This window comes from Falco cherrug, chromosome 9 (genome assembly GCF_023634085.1).
Source record: "Falco cherrug isolate bFalChe1 chromosome 9, bFalChe1.pri, whole genome shotgun sequence".
Lineage (NCBI taxonomy): Eukaryota > Metazoa > Chordata > Aves > Falconiformes > Falconidae > Falco > Falco cherrug.
Window position 1 is genome coordinate 13,461,845 of NC_073705.1, and position 26,608 is coordinate 13,488,452.

Genomic DNA, 26,608 nt, shown 5'->3' on the forward strand with positions numbered 1-26,608 from the left:
GCAAGTGTGCTCTTACGCAGCAGGCAAAGAATTTAAAGACTCTGCCACAGGAAACTGAAGGAATAAATAATGCTGACTTATTTAGAAAGTGATTAATCTCTTCATGGACCTGTTACTCATGAGTTTAACTCTAAAGGGAATAGGAATGGATGTATCGTCTGAAACTGTTGCTGTGGCAGATGTGAGCGTGGATGCAACAGGATAGGAGGGAAACAAAATAAATAGTCCTCAGACAACTGTGTTCTCCCTGAACAGCTTCTTCTGCCACTGTTGTTCAAGTACTGGCCTCAACGGACCATTGGCCTGATAGTTTAGGGTGTTTCCTATCCTTTAAGGGTCTTCAGTCTTTGGTTTATTGGGAGAATGCTCTGTCTGCTAGGTTGCTGACCGGCAGTATGGCTTGCATCAATCCCAGCAGGCCTGTTGGGAAGCATGGGCTGTGTCTGGACTGCTTGGCAAAGGGAGACACGGTGTGCCCCCTGGGAAACCTGGGCAGAGCATTCTGTAGTTGCTGCCTGCTCCCTTGGCACCTATGTCCTTCCCCTGCAGACCAGGGGAGAGGCTGGGTGGAGCTGGGAAATGGTTCCTTCCTGGGTTGTACTCCTTTCCAGTGCTCACCTGTTGTCCGTAGATGTAATATTTTCGCCTCCTACATTTCTTGTCATGTAGAAAACTCCAGCTCAGAAGAATCACTTTCTTGTGCCATGAGCCTTGGGGGAATTGCCAGGGGCTTTGAGAGCATCTCTGGAGCATGGTTAGGCCTTTTGGAAAGGGACCCTTGTGCCAGAGCAACCAGCACTGTGAGGGCCCTGTCTGTCCCCCAGGATATTGGAGACAAACCTTAAGTTTTAGGTGGAGAAACCTTTCCGAAGAACTTCCATTGAAGCTGCCGCTTCCTCCCACCAAGCTTTTATTTTGCCGAAGTGGTGTTTTGGAGCTGAATGCTGAGCTGAATGCGTTGCCTGCTGCCAGTACTCGTAATGGATTAAAATAGTCTTGGGGTGCTTTTTTTTTTTTCCCTGAGTGGCAGAGGGTTGCTTATCCAGAATCTGGGGAAAGCCACTAAAAGTGGAATATTCCCAGATGCTGGGGTGGTGATGCCAGAGTCTGATACAGGCTGTTGGAGCCCTTTGGAGAGGACAAGGTGTTTTGTGAAGCACGAGCTGAAGCTGTTAGTCTTCTGCTGACTTCTAAGCTAAGTATGCATAAACCTGAGTGAATGAGCCTTGATTTGTTTTCACCAGATCTGTCATTAGACAGGCCTTAATGTACAATGAAGGTAAAATAGTTTAATTTATATCCTGTCTGCGAAGGGAAAAGTGTCCTGTGTGGGAGCAGGGGGAACCTGGGATCCTTTGGAGGGAACTGTCTGTACTCTCTACTCCTCTACTATCTTGAGGGACCACAGCCCCAGCATAGGAAGCTACCAGGTAGCTTCTTAGCCTGCCAGAAGGAAGACATAAACCCATTAATTGCAACATCAAGACAGTTAGCTTTAGCATTTGAAGCTTCGCATCCTGGCAACGTACATGCTTAAAGGGAAGGTGGAAAAATTGCATAGTTCAGAATCACTGGGATTGTGGTGGCCCAGGAACCTGCCTGGTGTCCCCTTTCCCTTGCTCTGAGTGTGTGGTGATCTGACTTGGGCTACAGAAAATACAGGAAAACAGAGAGCAGGTGGAAGTAGTCCCTGCTGCCTGTCTGCAGGGCATTGCTAGTGCTGCTGTCACAGCTGACTCACTGCAGCCATGCTCCCTGTGATTTTCCAGAAAGTATTGAGCAGGTGCTAGTGTAGTATCATAGTTTGCCTTATTGCCTAGGAGATCCACCCTGTGATGCATTAAGACTTTTCTGGGAAGAAATGACATGAAAATTCCTTGTGGCAAGCATGGCAGCACTTCTTTACTCAACATAGTTTTCCTAAAAATAGTGGGGCTTTGCTCAGCTATGTCTTGGGAACCTTCCACAAATAAAGTAAAACCTCATTAAAGAACTGTTGTTATTGCTACAATTACAACTTGAAACCATGGTGTCCCGCTGAAGCAAGAAAATACTCCCAGAGCAAGCTGTGCTTGCCAAAAAAAATGGTTTGTGGTTACCCATTTGGCTTTGAACGGGTGTGTAAATGCTGCCTTGAAATTGGGAATAATTCGGAAGCTGGGGTGAGGAACAGCAGGTTTGCTCAGCAGAATGTGCCTCGTGATTAAGCATGAAAGTCTAGTTTATGACTGTAGAGGGTCAGTAATAGCGTGATACACAGGAGATCAGTCCTGTGCTTTTAGCCTATGTGAAAATTAGTTGTGGCTGATGGGTAAAGGCAAGGTCCTTTTCAGTCCTCCTTACTTCACCTCCTCTATTGAAGAAGCATAAAAGGGTGACCTCTGAAGGTAAGTTAATGAGGTGCCACCATGCATAAGGCAGTGGTAGCAGAGCCCTAGGGACTGTCTAGTTTCAGTGGACCTAGAAGTTTGTACCCAGATACTGGAGTTTTCCACATGCTGTAATATCTTTCCTACCTTCTCACCAGCTAATTGAGCAGCAAAGAGGAACAGTCCCACTGCTCTAGCAAAAAGCTGTTTCGTACCTCCTTGTTTTTGCTCTAGAGATTCCCCTGATTTACATACAGATGTCCCACTTCCTTTTCTTCAAAAAGTGAAGTCATCTTGCTAAAGGGCTAGGGCACAGGGCACGGGCAGCGCTTGCTGCTAACCATCTCTGTGAAAGGATGTCATTTTTCATCCCTGGCTTTCAGGCACTGATGAGAGAAGGGAAGTGTGGCAAGCAAACATCTTTGTGTGATTTCACCGATAACTGTGCCCTGGCAGCTGTTTGCTTGATGATGTCTTGATAGATCTCTTCCACTTTGATCTCTGCATGCAGAAATGTGCCTCTATATCCTGTCTGCGAGGACTAACTCAAAACTTGGGGAGATTTTGGTGTGCCTTTACAGTCATCAACTGGCTGGACCATCAGAAGGGAATGCTGAACCTCCTCCCCTCCTGGCATATAGGACAATGGTCTCATTTAACTAGTGAGCTTATTCTCATCAAATAAGGCAGGAAGAGAAGGGGGAAAGCCAGTTGCTTCGCTGTCATGTTGATTGATGAGGGAGGACGGTCACGTGGGCTGGTGCAGTAGCCAGCTTCAGGTTCTGATTCTGGGAAATGCTGAGCTGGCTTTTCTGGGGACCACAGAGAGAGCTGGTCATCTGAACAGGCACTTGTTCGGCTTGGAAATGAAGTTCAGGCTGTGATTTCCACTCCTTAACCTCAGCTGTGCTGAAACGTTTCCAAGTTCTCTGGAATTAATAGAGAAAGGGAGATGGCCCCAAGAGAGAAAGCTCACGCATCTCCGTTGGAATTTAGAAGAAGCCAGAGTAACATCCGACGTGCAGGCTGCAGACTGGAGCCATCCCTGTAACTTTAGCTGGCTCCCATGAACAAGATTTATTACTCTAGAAGACACAATTATATTTTCCCTTTGGGGTTTTGGCAGAAATTGCAATTTATGGGGTCAGTCAAATGGATCTTATCGTGAGAATCGGGGAATCCACATGAAGTCTGGTTTTCTGAATCATAAATGCTGTTGTGCTCCAATGTTCTGAAATTCTAAAGAAATCTCAAAACACACTGAGGTTTTACTAAATAATACTGTTGAGCAGAAAGCAGCTCAATGGGAGTTTTTAATTCTTGAGCAAGATGTGTCATCTTTGGGATGCACTGATTCTTTTTTTTTTTTTTTGAGGGGGGGGTGGGAGGAGATGTTGTCAGTGGAGTTAGGAACATTTAAAAATGAAGGTGAGATTCAGCCACATCAAAAGAAAAAATCAAATCTGTGTGAAATTGAAAATTACAGTCTTGGAACTCAGTCATATACTACTGGGACAAAATTCTTTAATTAAAGCCCTTAAAATGAAGGCTCATGAAAATGTCTGTAACTTGGCCTCAGATGAGCAGGGCTTAATTTCACTGTTCTTGAAATGTTAGTGTTAATAATTTTCTGCATGTATATTCTGTATGTGATTAATAGCTTATGTAGAAAAAAACACTACATATTTGAGAAAACATGTAAAATATGCAATACACAGCACACTTCAACCCCTTTGGCATGCAGAAATTTATACGCTTCCTGACTGTAAATATGAACACTTGGTGGGTGCTTATTAGAATAAAGACAGACTCAGGAATAAATATGAATAAAATGAAATGCTTTTATTTTTTGCTTTAAGATACAAAGCACATGTTAAAGAACTATTTATAAATTTCATTGACAGAAGGCATCAGAGCTATTTTCTAAAAAAAAAATATAGCAGTTTAGTATAATAGATCTAAATTTTATACCATGATTTTTAGTCTCTCTTACATAAAATTAAGACATCTATATGTACAGTACCAATAAATATGCAGTAATCTTTTTCAGTGCTTTTTTTGATGTTTTAATATAAAACTTTACAATCAATGAAAGAATATATCTTGATTTGCGCAAGAATGAGAGTGGCTGGAAAGCTAGTTTAGTTCATTATTCAGCAAAACCCCTGAACACTCCTGGCTTATGGTGCTTAATAAACAAGGTCACAACTTCGCAGGCAATGTCTTTCATGCTGTTCCAAAGGCTTCAGCAATAATAATAATAGGCAAAATGAGTTTGGAACTGTCAGTGTTGACAAACTTTGCTCCTGTTTTTGCACTTTTTGAAGAGAACTGTGCTAGCTTTGGCACTGGGTCTCAAAAAGAAACTGAACAGTGGAGTCCTCATTTCCTTTGAGAACCTGTTGGACAGATTCTGAGTGTGTTAGAAGATGCATCCTCGATTCAGCTGCCTGTCTGTGAGCTGAAATTTTTATAGCATGGAACCTTCCTGTGAGCGCAGATCACTTCCACTTCACCTTAGCTTATGCTGCATCCTGCAGGGAGCTTAGGAGACAAAGTCTCCGTGCCCTGCCAGAGTGAACTCAAAGCTCTTCCCAAAGCTGGATGCGTTAACTGTGATATTGAGCTTCCCCCCAGCTTGGACAAGCGATCTTAGTGCAAAAGCAAAGCTGACAGCTAGCAGATCCAGCAGTGGCTGGGCACCTTGGCTGACAGAGCTGGGAACATCAAACTCTCGTGGGTAGTGCCTTGCTCTGCGGGATGAATTTCATGGAGCCACAGCTTCGTTGTATGAAAGTCAGGCTCTCCTGCTGTTATTTTACTTGCATTTAGCTAGAAAAATACTATGTACATCCCTCTGTAGCCCTGGGAGAGAAGTACCTCTGTTATCCCCACCTTCTCTAGCATGAGCAGCCTTTTGGAAATGTGCATCTCTTCCCCCCACCTCGCTACAGAGGGACCCTATTGAGCATGGGCACCTTCTGTATAATTAAAGGCAGGCAAACACTCACATGGAGGAACTGTATGTGCCAGTGTATTTAGACCACAAAGAAGGTGTTAACTCAAGTTATTACCCTGTATGTGCAAAGCACAGTAAAATGGCAATAAAAAAGTGAATTCTGCTCAGCTCAAGTTAAAATAGAAAATAATAATAATAAAATTATAATTTTGTTTTGCTATTCTTTTAAATGTGAGGTAGCTATTGGATTTAAAAAAACAAAAAAACACCAACATTTTTGGAGTTACAGGAGAAAGCAGTCTGATTCGTGCTGTCTAATTAACTCTTGGCTGATCTACAGAGGCTGCTAACAAAGCATCTCAGGTATTTGCACGTGGGTGGAAACCTGTAGGTAGACCTATGCCCTCCGTCAGAGTTTTCAAGGGAAAACCTTTCTTGAGCCAGAGCACTTAACCAGAAACCTCTCCTGAAACAAATTAAATACGCTACTCTGAGTTCAAGCCAGGAAAACAAAATAAATTTTGGAACTAGAAAATAATATGCCCCATGGGAGAGTGTTTCTCAGTTCTGCTAGTGGAAAGAAAGAATTTGCATTCTTGGCAGCAGAGAAACTGAAGATAACACCGCTCAGGATAAGAAATACGTATCCAGTGGATGTTGCTTATTATGCTGAAAGTGTAAGGACAGCAAAGCTCAAGCTAGAACAGGGTAAGGGTGCCTGGAGCTCTGCTGCCTTCCAACAAGACTTGGACCCTGATTTCCTAGCTGGGTGGTACCTGGCAACCAGGAGCTCAGCAATCAGAAACGTTCAGTTCCCAAGCTGCCAAGGTGCTCTTGTGTGTGGTTGCGGACAGGGCCAACGTGGCTTGTTGGCCAGATGGTGACACTGTGGTTCCCGTCTCCCTTGGGCGCTCGGTGGGAGCTATGGGTGCCCGACTCAGCAGGCTGAGGGTACAGCTGTGATGCAGTTTCTGATGAACGCTGCTTTTCCATAGGACTTGCTTTTTCAAAATAAACTATGAAATAACAAAAAGAGGGAACCAGCTGTTCCCCACGCTGCAGAGGGGAAAAGGGACTGAAAATGAAAATCTGCTCAGCCTTTACGGTTTTGCCTTTTGAAATGCAAGTCTCTATATGCCCCTGGGGGACTTACATATATAGGTAACTGTGTATATATATATATAGATATACTTATACAGCAAGGCTGTGTAAGCCCCAGTTCACTCTGGTGAGGGACCTTCAACTGTGCAGAAAATAAGCCATTCACATGTTAACACGCCACAAAATAGGTCACTCATACATCAGCATTATCTGGCTGCGTGATGGCTCTAAAGTGTGTTATTTGGTTAGTGTTTTTGGAAGGGGACCAGGATCAGAAGTTGTCACATTCATTAACTTGCAGTTTTATTATCATAAAACTTGGAAACAAGAAGCTAAGTCAGTTCTACTGGTAAAGACACACATTGGTACCAAAGCACAAGACAATATACAGTCACTTATATAAAATTCCTTACAATAGCAAAATGCTATACTGGTGTTTTGTACCCAGATCTGGGCAAAAATTCTTGACATTTTCTGATTCTTCTAAAGAATGAATTTTCTCCTCATTTCCCATCTGAAATGATGGGCCACTCAGGACATTAATAAAACAAAGCACAGTGTGGTCAGTTACACCAAACAGAAGTGAAGAATGAGATTCCTTTGAAATTCTGAAATATCTTTGTTGAAAATTGCAAGTGAATACTTTCATCCCTTCTCCTTGTTCTGTGCAGCAGTTCAGTGTAGCCTGGTAGTGCCCCCTCGTACCAGGGGTCTGCTCTTCCTAACGCCCACTGAACTGCTACATCCAGAACCACCTCGGCAGCATCTTTTCATCATTTGGGCTGCGTTTTCCTAAGGAACACCACCAGCTTTACACCTCTAGACCCTAATCCTGCCAACATACACGTGCTGGAGATGGTCCACATAAGTACTCCTGGATTTGGAGGATTGCTCCTATAATTGTGTAGTTGAGGGTAAACCAGGTAAAACATTTTAGCTGCTTTTAATTTAAGCAATGAAGATTTTACTCCTGCCATGCACCAAATAGGAAAACGGAGCTTGCTTTTACGATACCCCTTTAGCCATGTACTCAGGGCTAAGTACAGCACAAGTATATGTTGGTAAGATTTGAGCTGTGATCCTTACAGCTTTAAATTTACTTCTGTATGTTTATGGAGAAAAAATTAACGCTTATTTACCGATACTTAGCTTTAAAGGAGAAGGGAAGCGGTAGGTAAGTGAGCATTTTCATGTATTTGGGTTATATTTAGTGTTAGTTTTGAGGGGATCAAAGGGATTAGGGAAGAAGAGTATTACTAAGAACTAAAATATTTTGATCAGATAAAAAAAATCTGTTACTTTTTCTTTCAATGGTTTTGTCCTGAAAAGTGCTTTTTTTTTTTTTTTTCCTTCTTCCTAAGAAACTTAAGGGTCAAAGCCTGAAATAATATATTTCTTATTCATTTAGCATGAGCTGTCTATTTCACCCTTTTTCTCCAGCTCGGATTTTTTCTTATAACTGTTTTAGTTTCACATCCACCCAAAACAAAACATATTTTCAGTTTGACCACCGACTGAAAGGTCACTTGTTCACATGACCAGATTTTGTCATCTTCTCATTCATTTGAAAATGCTGACGCATATGCATTTTCACATCTCCAGAAATGATTTACTTTAAAAAAATGTCCAATTCAAAATCAAGCACAGATTTCTGAGAACACTTCTGTCCTTATGCAGCTTTGGAGTAATCTGAGAATCCACAGCTTGAGTTCACTCTTGAGATCGCTCCCTTTAAGCTTGACCTCTGTCTCGCTCAAGTGGCTTTGCTCTGACTTCATGTCATTGACCTTCTGTGGAGGAATAGCTGATCTACAACAGGGTCAGTATCAGCCCCTGCGTTCTTATTATATTTGCTGGTCACTATTACAGAAACATTATTAGCACTGAGAGGGGAAAAAAAGGGAGGAAGAGAGAATTTCCACTAGGGTAGATGTGTGGATTAATGTGCCTGCACCACTTTAAAACAAGTAATGCCAGATATATTACTTTATGACATATAAAATGTGCTAGTGTGCTAAATGTGCTAAAAGCTGGTGTGTGTAACGAGGTGCAAAAGCTTGCTCTAAATGGACTAAAATAAATAGTTTTGAGCCATGGATAATGGATCAAGAGTTACATCTGTAACAGCTGCAGCAGGCGATATTTTGCTTGTGAAATTTATCATTAGTGTACAGTGGACACAAATTATGTGCCTTGTGGTAAAAAAGGCTCATTATTGCCAGTGGGCTTCCAAGAACTTCTATGAATATACACAAATATATGTCTGTCTATGTATGTATGTGTGTATATCCTATAGAAGGTTCTTTCCTTGTGTACCAGATACCACATTCACCACTCTGCTCCCCTAGATCTTGTATTTACCATCATTCAATGCACCAAGCATTACGTGATGATGACTTTAGATACAGTTTTTACGGAAATCTGCTGTACAAGCCTATCAGGACTGCATCACGGCCTCAGAAGAATGCTACATCATCTCATTTGTAGAAATAAAGAGCTTTCTGAACTTCTGTGACTGTCTCAGAAGAGCTAGGATTTGCACTTCAATTTTCTCCAAGGATAAATCAAATCCATCCTATATAACACTTCACAGAAGCTTTCCTTCCTAGTTGTTTAGAAACACCTGCCCTGGACACATCACTTTTAGATTTTCCTTTTATAAGATTTATCACATTGTTCGTGTGCTAGTTACCTAAAGTTCTTTATGTGGTGGTCTGCAAGAGCTGCAAACGCCATGTTTTTATGTTCTGGGCACACACTGAGGGATCAGAAGCTCAGAAGGACTCTGGAGTGTGGAGAGAACACTAAACAATCTGAGATATGGGAAGTCTTAGGATTTCCCAGAGAATAACCTTGTCTTGAGCTGCCAAAAGTGTAAGATTTCACCAGATTTTACTGTGGTGGTGGTGGTGGGTTCTGAGCGGTAAGAAAAGCCCTGCCAAGGAGCTGAATGAGCAGACACCCTTTCTGAGAAGTGAAGAGGCCAGATCGCACGTGCTAGTACAACCGATATGTGACGAATAACTGCTCCTGTCTCGGCCAGCTTCAGCTTAAAAGAAAAGGCTGAACAGGTGGAGAAAACATAGGAGTAGGGACTTAAACGTGAAAGTGAATCTAGCTAATAGGGGCATTTGTTTTGTCCAAGAGTGTTTGCACCTTCTAGCAGGACCGTTACCTTCACTTTCTGCCATCCTGAGCTATTTGTGGTTTTCTGTGTGCACTAGGGTGACTGTAAGGGAGATGTTGCACGTAGAAAACTAGCTTTGGACAAAGGGGTGTCCTTATACCTAATAGGTATAAGGGCCAAGAAGGCAGGAAGGTGCTCGTGGGAGAAAGGGATCAAGAGGACAGCTGAGATGTGGGGAAAATGAAGGACAAGTCCAAGAAAGGATGTGAAGCCAAACTGTGATGAGGTTTTGGCGCAGGGACATTGTCAACATCTCCTGGATAAGCAGTGTTGTACAGTGGACCAACACCCAAAGATAATCTGGAAGCAAGAAAGATGCCCCCTGAGGAAAGCAGGGCAGGGCAAGATGGCAATCTCCTCGCTTTTATGATGTGTTTAATGCTGTCTCAGGGTGGCTAAAACAGTGAAGGACTGAGAGCTGCTATGGGACACAGGCACTGCCGAATAGGGAAGGACGGCCAAAAGGCTGCCTTTTCTGAGATGATTTACTGCATAAAAGACCTGTGAAGTTTGAGGTAGCTGACAGCATGAAGGTGCTTCCACTACTGAAGAGGCAAAGATCCTGGTGTTGCCTGGGTCTCCCACCTCCTACTGTGCTCCCCTCCTCCCTTCACCCCCCATCTGCCTTGGCCTTTCTCCATCTCTACTCTTCAGCCGCGCTACTGACCTTTCCCTGTTGGCTCAAACAGATCTTTATACAGCAATAAATGTACTCTGGCTAGGAGGAGGCTCGCTGCAGGCGAAGCAGCCTGGTCTCACTGCTGGTTGGGCTGCAACATCACACACGGTCTTTTGTAGCTCTGCCCATTTGAGCTCTTCAGCTACAACCCCCCATCCCCAGGGCGACATGTCGCCCAGCCTCAGTGCGCCCTGCCCCCGACCGTGTGTTCTGGGCTCCACCGTGGCCTTGAGCAGAAATGTTAGCTGGGCAACCAAGGCTTGCTGGTGCTTCTGGCCAAGAGGTGGAAAGTGAAGGAAATCCAGTGAGGTGAGGCAGGAGAGAGTTGCAGAGAGTGAAGCCTGGTTGTGGCAGAACAGCTGGGTGGTGGGTGCTCGGGTGTGACACCTGCTGGCACCAAAGAGTGTACCAAATCTATGAGAACATGGCCTTAGTCACCATCAGCGATGTGTTTATTGTGGGAGGGGAAGGAAAGCTGGGGAATTTCCCTGAGAGACAGTAAGGTCTATGAAAATAAATAAGTGCAAGGTGGGAAGCAAAACGTTCTTAAGCTCCACACCTGGCTGTGCCATGCCATGGTCCTGTCTTTGGGTCTCTTGACCTTGTGTAGGGACTACTGGTTGCCAGCCTTCACCCAGGGAAAGGCTGGGGAGTTCCTTGTGGTTGGGGGACTGCTGTAGCATTGGCAATGGCTGCAAGGGGGAGTGCCAAGACAGGGATTTCTTTAGTTGCACCTGTTTTGCATTAAATGTAATGGAAAGCAAAATATTGCAGAGGTTTTCTCTCAAAATTTTGGTGGTTGCTTTAAAAACTGCGGAAAATTTTGCTGCATCTCTCTGCCTTGTCTTTTCTGTTTTCCTAATGTTAAGACCTGGTGGGGGGATTTCACTTTCATGCTGAAACAGAAAGTGTGTGTGTGTCTTGCCTAGAAATTTTGCATAAAGCTTTGAGGCTGTATATTGACTTAAAGAACTGTAAACAGTTCCTTGGGGAAAAAAAAATTCAAGTAGCTTCTTCAAAACACATGATGTAATTTTAATCTACAGGAAAGTTGGAAGGGATTAATTAAGCAGTTAATGATTAATCTGAGCTTTATGTTAGTGCAAAGTACTGAACAAATCTATTTGTAAGGAAAGGATGACAAGTCATACCTTTTAGAACCGAGAATCTGAAGAAGAGTCATGCAAAACTACAGTGGAAGTGCTGGAGAAGGTCCAAAACACTGTTTTGAGTTGAGGAAATCGTACCTCAGAGGTGGAATTCATGATGTAGCCTAGCTGCAACATTCACAATCAGTATTCCTACCCACAGATACAAAACTGTTCCTCCCTAGCTTACAAAGTTGTGAAGAGCTCTCAGTTTTTACTTTTTTTTTAAAAAAAAGCTCTTTTCCCTCCAATCTGACTTTCATTTTCCTAGTTCTGTTTTGTTTTTTTTTTTCCCCTGCTGTTTGTTTCAATTCAGCTTGTGCTTTCAGCTCTCCCTACCCCTTAATTTAAGGCTGCAGGGAGCTGCAGAGGAGTGACGGTACAGAAGAAGGGTAAAAGCACAGAAAATCATACCCCAACGCATGCTCACAAAGCCAAGGTCCAGCAAGGTCACACCAGAGCCCTGAAGGGAAGCCCTCCCCAGCTGCTGCCAGCGACCTACAGCAAAAAGGCACCAAAAAATGTTTTGTGCTCCTTGGTGTAATCCACCAGCTTGATGTCACTAACGTTGACCACTAGCTTGTCTCCTACTTCTAAGGAGACGACGGCGCCCAGATAAATGGGCTGGAACCAGCTGTTTCCCTTTTCACTGAGGGTCTTGGTGCCGGTCAGCAGCTGGGTGGGCTCAGGGTAACTGTCAGTGACTTTGGTGATGATCTCGGTGACAGAATTTGTTTTACTGTAAGTTTCAATGGGCCCTCGGAAAGTGACCTGAGCATAGACATAGTAGTCCCCAGACACGGGTATCACCAGTGCGTTGCTGGAATAGCTCAGGTTGTTCTTGGTAAAGGCCAAGCCTCGTTTGTCTTCCCACTGCAGGATGGGCAGATGGCTTCCCATGGGCTTGGTGAGATCTTGTTTCTTCACTGTAGGAGAAAGAGAGAGGGAGGAGAGGCGGGTTAGTTTGCTGCAAGGGCAATATGCTGCTGAATGTGAGATCTCTACTCCAAAGGGCAAGCAATTTAAATAGGGTAATGAAAATGCTAGGACAGAAACCTCAGAAAACCGAGGTCAATTTGCTGCAGGCCAACTGTCCAGTGATATTTTTGGAGGGTGTCCATAGAGTGTCCAGATCTGAGCAATCAGGAGCAAAAGCCAAGGATGTTTTTAGAAGACCTTGGCCCGTGCAGGCTGCCTGGAGGGGTAGCTGTGACTGGGTGTCCTGGTAGTGGGCCAGATCCCAAATGATGACACTGTCCTTCCTAAAGGCTGAGTCTCATGGCACTGTGGAGCAATGCAGATGGCTTTACCCTGCAGGTCTGGAGTGCTGTCTTACCTAATTACAGAGTAAAAACCTTGTCCTTAAGTGAAACCAGTGCTGGGGCAGTTGTACACATGGGTGCCATGCCTGTAACCAATGGTTTGGGACAGCAATAAGAAGCATCATTTTCTAAAGCATCCTTTTCTTCAGTAGCAATGGATCACAATTATGTTCTTAGACAGACGCTACTGTGCTTGCAAAAGTTTCACAATAATGAACATGATCTATCCGCGAGCACCGAGACACCTGAACTTCTCTTCCTGCTGAGTTGCTTCTGAAGAATGGCAGGGTTTGTTAGCCCCTGACAGGCTTTTCTTCCTGAGTGTTTGCAGAGAAATCTTTTGCTGTAGAATTGCCTTTGGTTTGCCAGTGTCATTTGATTTTACCAAAGGCTCAGAAGACCCCATGTGCTTCAAGAGGCCCAATTCCAAAGCAACGCATTATATTTAAAACCATTTTTATATCTTTTTTTTTTTTTAATGCTTTGCTGGAAGAAGACACTAAGCTTGATGTTAGCCTCAGCTTTCCTCCAGACTTTTTCCCAGTCTCGTGATTAGCTGATTTCAAGCAGAGCTCTAATCTCTAATCCAGACCCCCAACATGAGTGTGACCCAAGCTGAGGATGCTCCCCAGGCTGCAGGGGTCTCAGGAGAAGAATCAGGGAACTGCTGCCCTATTCCCTTCACCATTTTAATTTCTTTCACACAACAGCCAGCAGAATAAGCAAAGCCCTAGCACTTACTCATTTTTCTGCAGGGATGCAAGGGTTTGCTCTGCTTTTTATTGATTGCCACATAAAATTGTTGTGGTAAAAGAGCAGCTGAGGCAGTGAAAAGGAAGAGGATAAAACCCATTAAGATTCTGCCAGGTATTAAAATGAACCTGGAAAGCTGAGAAAGACTGAGGCGACTGATTTCTAGGAAATGAGACCTTCTTCACGAGCCTGAGTTAATGTTTAAAATTGATTTTGACTCAGTATCTGGGGACAGGGTGTGTGTGCATGGACACAAAGGCAAACAGAATGCAGGTAAGGGAAAGCTTTGAATTTCTCTTTGCAATAACTATTAGTTTTTTCCTGGGTGAAATGAGATTCAGAAAAACTAATATATTCAGCTCCCAGTGGCACCCGTTTCCCTCTCTTTTCCAGCAATAAATAATCTGTAGGGAGACAAGAAGGTGTTAGGAGTACAATTTCTTGCATATTCTCCAAGTAGCACAACAAAATAATGGCTTTTTTTTCAGGCTGCCTGTCAGTGCTGCTGAAGTACCAAATCGTTCTGATCTTCCCCCATGAGGCAAAGTACGTGAGGAGAGTATTTCTGTGTGGGAGAGCGACAGACAGGGATTGTGATAGCAAGCCAAGCTAAATTATTGAAGTGTTATAAGAACTACGAGGCCTTGAGCCAATACAGCTTTGCCTGATACAGAGAGAGGAATAAAAGGAAGGGAAAGTATTCATGGTCTGCCTTCATTTTCACCTGCCTCTTTGGTGCCTATGGACTGGTTTGAGTCCTGGCAAAGACTAAAGTAGCATTTGGTTTACAAGAGCTTGGAGTAATACCTTTCAGAGACTAGTTGGTAGCAGACGAAATTTTGTTTGAGATGGGAAGGATCAGAAAAGATCAGAATATTGCCAGAAAATGTCCTGGGCTTTTTTCCATCTTGGGAATTTTGGGGGAAAATTGAAGAGAAGCTGCATGTGAAATATTCTTTTCCGTGTAGAATGACGCATTTTAAAATGTCAGTGACACTCAATTCTTCAATATTTTTTATATCTCACAGGCATCTCAAATGAAGTACATGATTTCATAACTTCTAGAATTAGGCAACTTAAGTTTTACAGCTATAACCTCCCTTTTAGGATAAACCTCACTCTATTGATGCTCTCTCTTTTCAAGTTAATGAATTTTTCCCGTGCTTTCAGTATTGATCAAGAGGAAAAATGCATGTTTAAGTGCCTTTGAATATAGTACAGCTCCTTTTGTAGCAGCAGTTGTACTTTGTACATGTCATTTATTTGTTTCATAAGTATATGGAGCTATACTTCTTGTAAATATACCTCTTATGTTAACTCCTGAAGTAAAAACAATCAGCTTTTAGTAAGGGATTCATTGCTACAGTTCCTTCAGCCTTCCCATCCACTATAAATTTTTGGCATCCCTTACATATGAAATTACTCCCTTCCCCAAATCCCTTTTGGTTTAGTCCCTTGCTGGAGAATCTTTGTTGCTTGGCAGCTTTTGGGTACATTTTGTGGCATATTGCTGAACTTACGGGGTTTCTACAGTTCTTAGCACTCAGTGGTGTGGGCACCTGGTACTGAACACTGCACCCTGAGGCCAGGCTCCTGGTCTCAGCAAGAGGTTGGAGACAGGGTCTCCTGTCATACAGCATGTACTGAAAGTCCCGGGGCTGCAGGGTCTCTGTTGCTCAAGATCATGCCCTGGGAGCTTAATAACTGCCCTTACAAACTCACTGCTTCCAACAATCCAGTGGATTCAGAAAGTGATGTTCTACCCAGTTTTAGCGGAGCACCCAGATACCAGCACAATTAAGTGTGAGCCAGGTACTTGACAAGGTTTCTGCAGCATAGTCCATCCAGCTGTGGCACAGGCTGGTGACAAGAAGGAGCTGGCATTAGTCTGCGTCTTGACCCCAAGTGCAGCCAAGCAAGTTGGAGAAGGGATGGTGGCATGGCACGGGTCTGCCAGCACCAAACGTACAGTAGTGTACAGGAGGAATGGGGATGGAGGAAAGTCCTAGCTCAGTATTCACGTTGTGCCATCTGCACTAGCTATAGCCACCCAGGGAGAGCAGATCTTGCTGCCTGATTGGGTAAGTTCAAAATGCTCATTGTGTGTTAAAATAGCCAAAAGCAGGCGGAAGATTCATCACAAAGGAACAGGGGCCAGAACATTGAGTCATTCTGCTGCTGTTAATTCAGTGGTGCTTTCCCATGAAAGTACTGTGGTTAGTTCTCATTCCTCTTGCTCCTCTCACCTTTGGAATATATGTGCCTAAACCTAGGAAAAGACAGAGCATATAGATCTGGCAGAGACTTCCCACAAGTGAGAGTCTGTAGTCTATCACCTTTTTTTTGGAAAAGGTACCTGAGGTGGGGTACTGTAACAAAGATCTCAGGGATAATTATTCCTTTTTCACTTTCTATGCACGAGTCATGGTTTCTGAGAAGGGAAGGCTAGGGTGGCACCCAAGAAATTATTATGCAGCAGGTTTAAAATAACAGGAAATATTTTCGGTCTGTGATGCACTATTAAGCTTGGGAACTTGTTGCTGCAGGGTACAGCACCAAAAATACACTTGGTCTAAAGAAAAGTCAAAGATAAACTCATGGAAATTAGATTCCCTGATGGCTACACAGCACAGCGGCCTGGGCATAGCCTTTTTGCACAGCAAAGAGGAATAAAAACTCCTTAGCTCTTCCCTTTGCATGGTCCTTGCTATGGCCAACAGTGAGTGGCCCAAGTGATAGGTTGAAGGGGACGAGTGCCATCCCAGGGAGACTGCTTGGGTTTGATGGCGAAGGAATTTTTGCAGATGAAGGGCCTGAGGAAATTTGAAGAAAACCGTTGGGTGCTTCCCTGCAACAAATGGACTTTTGTGCAACCCAGGAAAGTTCCCGTCAGCAGGGCAGTGCTTCGGCTGCGCTTCTGAGTCAGCTGCACCAGGAGCCTCTGGGTCTCTCTGCCTTGGGGGGGACTTGGGGGTGACAGAGAGACTTACACCAGCAGACACGCTCCTTTTGCACTTACAAACTTGCACTTAAGTGAAGGTGTGATTTTGAACAAGGACAGGTCAGTTCTGGAGCTCTAGCAACCTGTGTGCAAAAGGGGATGGGACTAAGGGTGTGCATTAGGAAAGAATGTGCTGATTAGGGAGAATAAACTATGCTGGGAAAGAAATCAGCCCCGAAATACTGTTTGATCTGACCCTGTAGGTGAATTTGTGTGAAGCATCACACCACTTCTTGCATGCTTCAAGTTAACAAAAGTGCTCCACTGAGACAGCACACAGGGTGTTGGGGTGCTTCTGCAGTGAGCTGTGTTTCTCAGAGGTAGAAATTGCCTTTGGTCAGAGCAACTGGAGAGCCTTTCCGCACTGAACTCCATCCACATGGGAACCAGACATGAACCTTGTCCCCTTCTCTGGTAATACCCTTCCCCTTGATTGCTTCGACGTGTGTTAGAGATGGTCTTACTGGAAACAGGGTGAGTTGATGGCAAGATGGTACATGTGACCTGAGTCATGCCTTGCAGAAAACTAAGGTCTGAAGAGGTCTTATTTTGCTACTAAACTGGTAGTTCTTCCCAATTCATTGCTCCGTGAGGATCCATTTGAACCCTTTCCCCCACTTTTCCTAGGGGATTCAGCAGATCCCTAGGATACCAGGCACCTATATAAGTTCAGTTACAAGAGCTGCTTATTCAACAAAGAAATGGCTTGGGAAAGTGGCAACACTTCTGTCAACTACCTCATTTGTGGGTCTTTTTCTACAAACACAGGCTACAGTCAGTCTGTCATGGTCAACAAGGCAAAGGCGATGATTATTTTCCCTCTGCAACACCTGATCCTGTCAGATCCATATAAACCAAGATCATTGCAATGCAACTTCTACTGCAATACCCGCAGGAAACGCTTCATTTTCGAACAAGCATTACCTGTCAGGTGTGCTCTTGGCTTTTCTGTGCTGGAAAGTGTATCTGTAACTGAGGGAAAAAAAGAAAAAAAAAAGTGTTTAAGGATCTTTGCTGCTATTCAGGTCAATGAGATGTGAGTGGTGATCGATGCCACCGAGGCAATGTGTGCAGCCCCTTTCCATTTCTGCATAGGTTTGAGCCAGGAGTCATTTGCCGGGATTGTTTATTGCCACCCTTGAGGTAATAAAATCCCTTTACAAATGAGGGAGCTTGTCAGGCTGCTGTGGGGTCGACAGAGCATGTCACAGCCGTGTCTTAAATTGCTGGAGGGTGGACCGAGGGGCAGTGTGGTGTGCATGGGCTCCTGAACCCGTGTTTTGGGGAGTTATACTGATCTCAGAGAGATGCTGGGAGGTCTGTGCCAGCATCAGAAGGAGCAAGCTTGCACAGCCCTGGGGTTAGAAATGCTTGCACTTTCGCTCTGGCCTGTTACCTCCCTGCATCTTGTCACCCAAGTTTGCCTCTGTCTGCCCTGGCTTGTTCAGCTGGGGAGGGATGTGGGTGGTGAGAGTGGAAGGCAGGTGGGGAGGCATCTGCCAGCAGCATGCTGCGGCAACGATTGCAAAACCTCAGTAAAGTGTTTGGGGTGGGGGAAAGAACTGGCAAACTTACCAGTATCTACTGCCCGTTGCTTCAGAAAGCGAGAGCCCCTCTCTTCTGTGACCTGCAGGAGAGATTTACAGCAGTTAGCCCCAGGCTCCAGGGCACATGGTACCTCCGCAGAGGGTCTCGTTTGCATTATCCCAGAGAATGGAATATGCTACAGTAATGTTATCGAGTTCAGCTAGAGCTTTTGTGTAAAAGGACAAGTCCTGACACGGCTCTGCTTCATTGCAAGAGTTTTGTGCTGTTTGTTTGAAACCGCCTGCATCTCTGAAAGGGTGCTAGGGACAGGACTTGAGCTCCCATGGTGGTTATTGTGTTAATCACCAGTATTGTCCTGACTCTGGACAAGCCCTTGGCATATCTGGGGGAGACTGGCAATGGCTGGTGTGAATTAGCCATCGCCACCACCCCTTTGGGATGGTGACTCCATTCAGAACTGCTGGAGCACCTCTGCTGCTTAGAGACTCTCCCGTTCCTCAGTCTGCACAGGGCAAACAGAGCAAGGGGCACAATCCTTCCCTGCCTCGGGACTCAGCAGAGCCTTTGCAGGTGCAAAGGTTCATCTGCAACACCAGGGAAGAAACTAATGGAGGTGGATCAGCTACACCTGCTGTTCTTCATCTGTGTTACTTCCGACTGTGTTGCCCGGCTCTGCCCTGACTGTTGGGTGGGCTGCTCGGAAGGCGGAGGGGAGCCGAGCAGCCCAGCGAGCGCAGCTGGCCGAGGGCAAGTGGTCTGTGGGCCACAGGGGGAAGGCAGGGTGGCTCACGTTTCCTCACCTCTTACATTCTCCTCTAGAGCTGCACACCAGCACACTCACAACACATCCCCGTGCCAACAGGCGTTTGCATGGCAGCAGGACATGGCCCTGGACCGTGCCAAGTGCTCCTGGTGTGCAGGTCGAGCAGTTCAAAGGGAAGCTGCTGCCTGGCTGCCACACACCTACCAGGGCTGGTCCTTCTGAGTCACACCTGGGCATGGCCAGTGGCTTCTGCCAAGTGCCAGTCCTCTTACACCAGCCTGCAAAGCAGCACGGCTCCCCGCCGGAGGATGCTGTGGGATGCTGATGGTGGATCTGGCACCCCTGGGGTGTGAGGAGTACCCCTTATGCTTTCCACAGGGCAAACTTCATTGCAGGTCTAGGCCAACATGTGGCTGCAGAAAGCAGACCGTCTGGGTTGTGCAGCCAGCTCAGGGCTGTCAGGATCCCCCATCATGCAGTGTTTGTCAGGAGCATGCTGGCCTGGTCTGGTGTCTTTTATGGACAGCTACATAAATACATTGAATAAATTGCCTCTGATCAGCTTGCAGCGAAGGATTTGATGCACATTGCTTACTAAACAGGCTGAAATAGTATTGGTATGTAGGCGCTGAAACTATCTCCTGGTGGCTGTGTCTCACACAACTTCAAATACACTGGGAAAAGCAGAAAACAGATAATTTATATTGGCCAGGGGAAGGAGAGTGTGTGTGGGAGAAGGGTCAAGCTGCCTGGGTTTGGGGACTGCTAACTACCCTAGTGAGCTCAAAAGTATTTTAATGTTCTCTTAAATCAGTAAACATCCGTGTGCTCCTGCAGAAAACCATAATTTCTAAAACAGCTGCTCAGGTGTGTTGGAAAAAAAAATGGAGAAGGAAAACTGCAGGGAAAAGTCTCCTTTTCTTTTTCTCCTCCCCACTACCTGTACACACAAATATACCCAGCCAGAGCAGCCGCCTGTTCTGCAGGAATTGTCACCCAGAGGAGACAGCGGTGCGAAAGCTCTCTGTGTGGCTGATGGAGAAATGGTGTTGCGCTGTCGGTGAGCTGTTGGGACCTTTCATTATGAGTAATGACTTTCTCCAAGGCCCTGTCTGTTTGCTGTGGTGTCTGTGACTGTACTTTTGATGTGATACAGAGTTGTAGCAAGGTGATTTTGTCCTTCCCTTGGTAGGATGCACAATACGGGTGTGGAGGATTTCCCTCAAACACTCCCCCTTGCCTTTGGCCAGAGGTATATGCATATGAGTGTATTTACACTGTTATTTATGTGACACTTCCTACATAATTATCAAGTGACATGTTTTCTAACAACGCTAAGTACTTCAATGAGCTACAAATCAATCACAGACCTACATTTAATCAGCTAACTTCAGTGGGACTGTTTATGTATTTAAAGCCTAACTTTGTGCTGAAGTGCTTTATATATATAAATGCAGATGTTGCAATACAACAGAGGTAATGGGGGAGTGGGAAGGTTATAAAGAATTCTGCTTTGTTATAAAAAAAAGTAACAAAAGGGTTTTGACTAAAAACTGGGGGAAAGCTTTTTATGCAACCTCAATTTACTTGTTTCCAAAGAAGGCCAGAGGGAAACTCCGGGTGCAGGAGTTGCTTTCATAGACGCAAAAGGACGGTGTGATGCAGTAGATAGAGCAGGGTGCTGCAAGGTGTGAAATTATCCTTTTTTTGGCAAAAGTAGGGATGTAGTTTTTTACCTGATCGTGCTATTTGATAAGGATATAAATCTGAACCTCCTCTAGAAAATATTTTAGTACTAGGCAATGCCACATAATGACCAAGTATTTGTAGTATTTGCCCTAAATAGGCACGGATGTTGTAAATCGATGGTGTAGATGAGGTGGTGAGCGAGAGCTAAACAGCACGAGGCAATAGAGATATCATTTACACAGTTACTGGTTTTCTGTCTTTTCCTTTCTTGCTTAGCTGTGATTCTGAGAAGTTCACAGCATGGCTTTAATTTTCCCTTTGGTTACTGTGGAGAGACTAACCAGCACTGAGTTATGCCGAAAATCCCATCTTACAGCTGACTTAGAAACAAACAACATCTTGGACAGCCAGCTCTAATTACCCTGAATACTGTGGTACACCAAACACTTCTATATTGTTTCGGTACCAAGAACATCCAACCCCCCCCCGATGCATTTACATCCATATATTGCTAAAGCCAAAAAGAGGGGGTGAACATCCCCTGTTCATGTGCTTTGCCTCTTGCATGTCCAGGAATAGCCAGGGGTATCCGATAGAGAACTGCATGGGCAAAGCAGCTTGGCACTGCAGGCAGAGAGGTTAATAAGCAAAATATTCCCAGCACCTCCATCCACTCCATTTTCTGCACAAAACACTATTTTATGGGCAGGGTCTCTGCAGGTCATACACGGTACATACACCCACAATTCTGCTAGCTCCAGAGATGCTGCATGGACTGGGCTGGGCATTTTTGGTAGGGACCTGTCCTGTGCCAGCAAAAAAACAGCTTCAATGGGAGTATTTTGGCTAGACTGTAGTGCCCAGTGTAAGCACAGTCTGCCCACAAGGACCATGTGCATCAAGCAGCAGTGGCCAGTCAGGGGTTTTACTGCTGCTGGCTTTCAGAAGGGGAGTCCCACACACCTGGGCCTAGGTGCAATGTTCCCTGCTGCTCCCTGTGTTTCTCCTTCCCTACAGATCAGGAAGCTATTTCAGGTTCTCTGTCCCCTATGGGCAGGCCATTAGGGCTTCTGGCTCTGTGTAAATTGTGGTGCTGGCAGTGCTTTTTCAAGCTTTGTTGCTTGCTTTCTGGCTTCATCCTTGTAGGCAGGATCCAGGTGGAGCTGCTAGGACTTTAATGCCCCTTCTGTACTGCAAGAGCTCCCTTCTCCATTACAAAGCTGACACAGCACACAGGTTCACATGCAACACTTTGGACAGGTTTTGGAATTTCCCTTTAGGCTGGTTGTGGTTTCCGTGCCAAGGACGCCATGAAAATAAGCTGAAGTACCAACATCTTCAGGCAACAGGACTTGATGCTCTGCGTTATTGGGTTAGCTGAGCAGGTTGCTAAGGCAGCCAGAGATGCTCTCGTGGTGGCTGTGCTATTCCCTCGGTAGATTTGTGCACTCAAACTGAACCTTGGCTTCCCCTGGGGGAAGGCTGCATGGCAGTCTTGGACCTTCCTCTGGAAAGTGACAACTAGAGCCTTTTATAGATTTTTTGCTAATAACACAAGCCGTGTGTTATTGCTTAAAGAACCCCATTTCCTCACCTCGCTCTGCCTTGAAGCACAAAAGAAAGTGATTTCGCTTTCCAAAAGGGAAACAGTGTAGTGGGCCTGGAAGGTGTCCAGGGAAACCATCACCAAATCTGAATTATTCATGCAAGGCATATTATACCATGAAAAAGAGAGAGAGGAAGCTGTGGCTGTAATGACATAACTTGCCCTGCTTTTTCCTGACTGGGATGTTTCCAGAGGAAAAGATGAGTTTGTATCCCTTCAAAGGCAGAATGTGATACCATGTGCACCCACACAAAAGCAGGGATGAATGAACTGCCTCAGCCTGCGGGCAAATGGGCAAATCGGAGGCACACCCCTGTTGGTGAAACCTTCCCCAGCTCCCCTTCTCCTCCTCTGTGCTCCAGGAAGGATGGTCTCAGGAATTTACTACGTTTGTTTCTCATCTGCTCACCTGCTGAGTCCCTCCCTACTCCCAGGACTGTCCCCAGCACACAAGAAGTTGCTGATCTGGCACGTGTGGGCTGAGCTCTGGTCCTGTGCCTGTCCTGTGGGCTAGCTGCTTCAAGAGTCAGCAGCCGAATCCACACCTGGTGCAAACTCGGCTCTGCTCACTTGCTGTCAGTATGCCCAGGGCATCCACACCCCAAAACGAGTGCCACCGAGAGCTCCAACACACGTGTCTGGCCCCAACCTCGTCCTTTGGGTCTGAGCTACCAGGGGGGCACATGAGGAAGGCATCTTTTAGCAATCCAGTTTTAATACTTCACATGCAGAAGGAAATGCAAAAAGACATTTTCCCGAGAGTCTTTATGCCCAGAAATGTTCCCATGGACTGAAACAGCTACAGACATGCTGAGCTCAGCCTGTGACACGGCTTTTTGGGGAATTAACAGAAAGCTACACAGGCAGACAAATCCCCCCATCTGCATTCCGTTGCTGGACAACACTGGCAGTACAGCTGGTCACCAACAGAGTGAATGAAAAATTCAGAAAATGCAGGATCCAGTTGAGCTGCAGCTGGGCATCCACCCACAGGACTTGGCATGGAGACAGCAGGCAGCTGGCCAGATCCCGTCATTTTCCTCTTCCTCACTGGGACTCAAAGAGGCTGTAACTCATTGATCACCTCGTTACATCACTGTGGAATACTATGTGCTAGTAATTCAGTGCATATGTGTGGAAACACATTAGCATAGGCCAGGCCCAGAGCAAATCTAATGGTTTACATTGGTCTTTTCCTCTTAAGAAGCCAAAGCCACTCACAAAAAAACTTTTCTGTGCTAACTGTACTGGCAGGGTCAAGAGCCAGGAACATGTCAGTCTAATCAAACAGGCTAATATTTGATTATTATTTCACTCTAAGATCACTTGAAGAACTGAGATGTTTTGCTCTGTACAACCTCACGGGACATGAGCAGAGAGTGATGCAGCTGAGGCTGGCTCAAGTGCCTCTTCACTTTGTGTGCACCCGCTCCAGCTGGCCTGAACAGCAGTGACAGAGTCAGCACAGGGACGGAGATGGGCAGATCTCACAGCCTGAGGCACTGTGCAGGGCTGCTGCATCTCCTTCTAGCTTCGCACGGAGGTGTAACCAAGGTAACACAGATGATGCTGCAGCCAGATGCTGGTACCTCCCAGGTACGAGATGCAGCCGTGCAGACTTGGGGTCAGGCAGGGGCTGGCACATCTCTGAGCACCCATGGGCATAGCTGTCGTGTTCCCTACACACCCATAGGATAAAGGAAAACTGCCTTCGAGGCCACCTAACACAGCTTTTCCTAAGGGAGCGTACAACAAGCAGGCTAATTAGTTGGGGAATTTCAGACCTGAAGCTAAAATCCGAACCTCAATTCTTCAGACCTATACGCATATGTGCATGCTTCTAGCATGGGGCAGTCCTGCAGAATTCATAGCCTACCATGGAAACAGGCACTAGTTTGCAGTCTGGCATGAGGAGGAGTGGGACAGCATAGAAAAGTGTTCGAAGCAGCCACAGCAACAAGCTTGTGTTGCGAGGAGCAAAGTGAGTTTAGCTTTCCGTCAAAGGAGAATTTCTGAGATGATTTCCAGGTCTAGGGAAAGTTTTGTGGGGAGTAAAAATGGGATGTGAAAATTAGGGTCAGACTTTAATTGTGCGAAATCATATCTCTGCAGGATTTTGCATTAATAATATACAAGAGCTGTAGCTGTTTGCCCAGTAATGGATGATGCACGGCTGACCCACTGACATCATGAGAGCGGTCAGCAGATGTTTGCTGAAATAGGATGCTGGGTGGGGAAGTCTCAGAGTTAACCCAAAAGAAGGGAGGAAAACGAGCCATAGTATCAAAACCTCCACTGAAATCAGCAGAAACACTGATTTCCATCAATTAGGGATTTTTCTTAAGCATTTCCTGCAGCCCGCCAGTAAAAGTTTTAAAGTAGCACATTGTACTGTGACCTTGGTGAAATTAAGACAAGAGGAACAGAAACCGTTAGTTATAAAGACCAAAGAATAAGACTTGTCCGAGGCAGATTTGCTCTGCGTAAGGAAAAAGGAATGTAACAGCGAGTTTCTCACACTCCCTTAAATGTGAGAAACTCATAAAGAGAATAAAAGAACCAAACAAGCCCATCCTTGGAGATGCAGGATGGGGTGCTCTCCTCCTCCTAGCACGGCAGGACAGAAATCGGCCGTCAGTCTCTTACCTGGCTGGCGCAGGAGCTGGGAGCTCTGAGGTTTCCAACCAGCAGGTAGACAGTGGGCATCATGAGAAGCAGCATGGAGAGCAGGCACAGCAGCACCGCACACCGTATCCTCCTCAGATCCTTCCTGAGGTGCATCCTGGAGGCTTGGCTGATCCCAGGAGCTTCCTCTTCCAGGGTTATCTCGGACACACGGTCCATGCCAGCGCCTGACATGCGAGCTGCTGCTGTTCCTGGATGGGAACTGGGAACGGCAAAATCTCTTCTGGCGTCTGCCCTGCATGGAGACCCCCATTAAATAAGAGCTGCCCCGAGTGTGGGAAGGCACCGCCACACACACACCCTCCCTCCCAAGGAATGCACCGCCTACAATAGAAACCTAGCTCAGGGAGAGAGCACGGCGGCTCCCCGAGCTCCCCGAGGTGCCTGCTGCCGTCTGGCTTTTTTCCCCCTCTCGCCGTGCAGAAGGAAGCTAGGAAAGTCCCAGTGGGTGGAACCAGGATAAACCCTGCTGCTGGGATGGATAGGTTTGAAAGCTTTTCCGCATGGCAAAGGGAACATGAAACCAACGGGAGTGAAAGTGAGAAGCAGGGGGAGAGCGAGAGCAAGCGGCAGAGGCGAGCGGCTGGTGGCCCAGAGCCCAGCACTTGCAGCAGAGCCCGGGAAGAAAACAGGAGAGCCTCTTAGGGAATTGCAAGACCCCAAAGAAGGAGCTTGGTTCTCTGTAATGTTTCTCCGTTCCTATGTGTTTCGCAGAATTTGCAGCGGGCTGCAGGTTGCTCGAGGTACCTTTTGCATCAAAGAGTCCAGCCAGGCCTGAGCAGGGTGTTCAGCTCGTCTCCAACCCCCTTGTAGTGGTGCTTTCACGTGAGCCGGTTATCAGTGCCTCAAAAAGCCATGACTATTGCACTTATATAATGCTAGTGCACAAAAAGCCATGACTATCGCACAAAAATGTATGCCATCTTACTTTATTGATAGCTGCAATCTCTGATGAAAGGGCCTGTCACCTATTGACCACCTCAGGAGCTGCTCAGGGACTGATTTAGGAGAAAGAAGCTCAGATGGCAGCTGGTGTCGGGCTCGAAGGGGCTCCCTTTTGCCCAAGGAAGGCTAGTTGCATGCCTACAGCAGCAGCCCACCCTCCATCCCCTGGCTTTGCCAGCATCTAGGAAGGAGTCATCACTGGAGATGTTGCCATGTGGACTTATCCAGATTGTTGAAACTGGAATTTTTTTTTCCTGGGAAAACATCATTCTCATCAAAACTGAAAGTGTCTTTGATTTATACAAGCACACACACTGGTGTGCAGAAACTTCTCCTTTTTCCCTGGGTAGAGAAACAGGGTGGAAACTTACTTAGTTTTTAGTGAAAGAGCAAAAAGGTTTGGATTCCCCCACCCCTCCATGAAAAACATTTCAGATTTGTGTTACTACAACACAATATCAGAGAAACACATTTTCTCATGTCCAGTCTGCCTACAACCCCCACTGATAAGAATGCAGCCGGTTGTCATCACTGACACTTCGATGACGCTGCCGGGAACCTCCCTGTGACAATAGTCTGATGCAGCTTTGGATAGTGGAAATCTGGATAGATAGAAAGATAAGACAGAAAGTGGAAAATATGCACTGAGCAGAAAGTCTGATTTAGTTAGTGAGGATGGCTGAGGCTGTTGGCGGTGGGGCAGGGACCCCTGCCAGCAGGCTGGATGCAGAATGGGCCAGGGAAAGAGAAAATTTGAAGGAGAAAACAAGGAACAGTGCAACCCAGTATGGTTTAGGGAGATGGGGCAAGAGAGCTCATAAAGCAACAAAGGATGCGTGCTCTAATCTGAGCC

At 45.7% G+C, this 26,608-nt stretch overlaps 1 protein-coding gene and 1 long non-coding RNA gene across 2 annotated transcripts in view; one reads left to right on the forward strand and one right to left on the reverse strand.

Annotated features, from left to right (window-relative positions):
* Positions 1-26,608, forward strand: part of LOC114016641 (uncharacterized) — a 118,615-nt gene that overhangs the window by 17,746 nt on the left and 74,261 nt on the right. The gene's annotated exons all lie outside the window — the stretch shown is intronic.
* TNFSF15 (TNF superfamily member 15) lies at positions 4,199-25,209 on the reverse strand. Its single transcript, XM_005441995.3, has 4 exons — positions 24,772-25,209; positions 18,095-18,146; positions 17,444-17,491; positions 4,199-12,369 (listed from the first exon to the last, which is right to left on the reverse strand). The coding sequence occupies exons 1-4, from the start codon at positions 24,982-24,984 to the stop codon at positions 11,942-11,944; spliced, it is 741 nt and encodes a 246-aa protein (XP_005442052.3). The 5' UTR covers positions 24,985-25,209; the 3' UTR covers positions 4,199-11,941.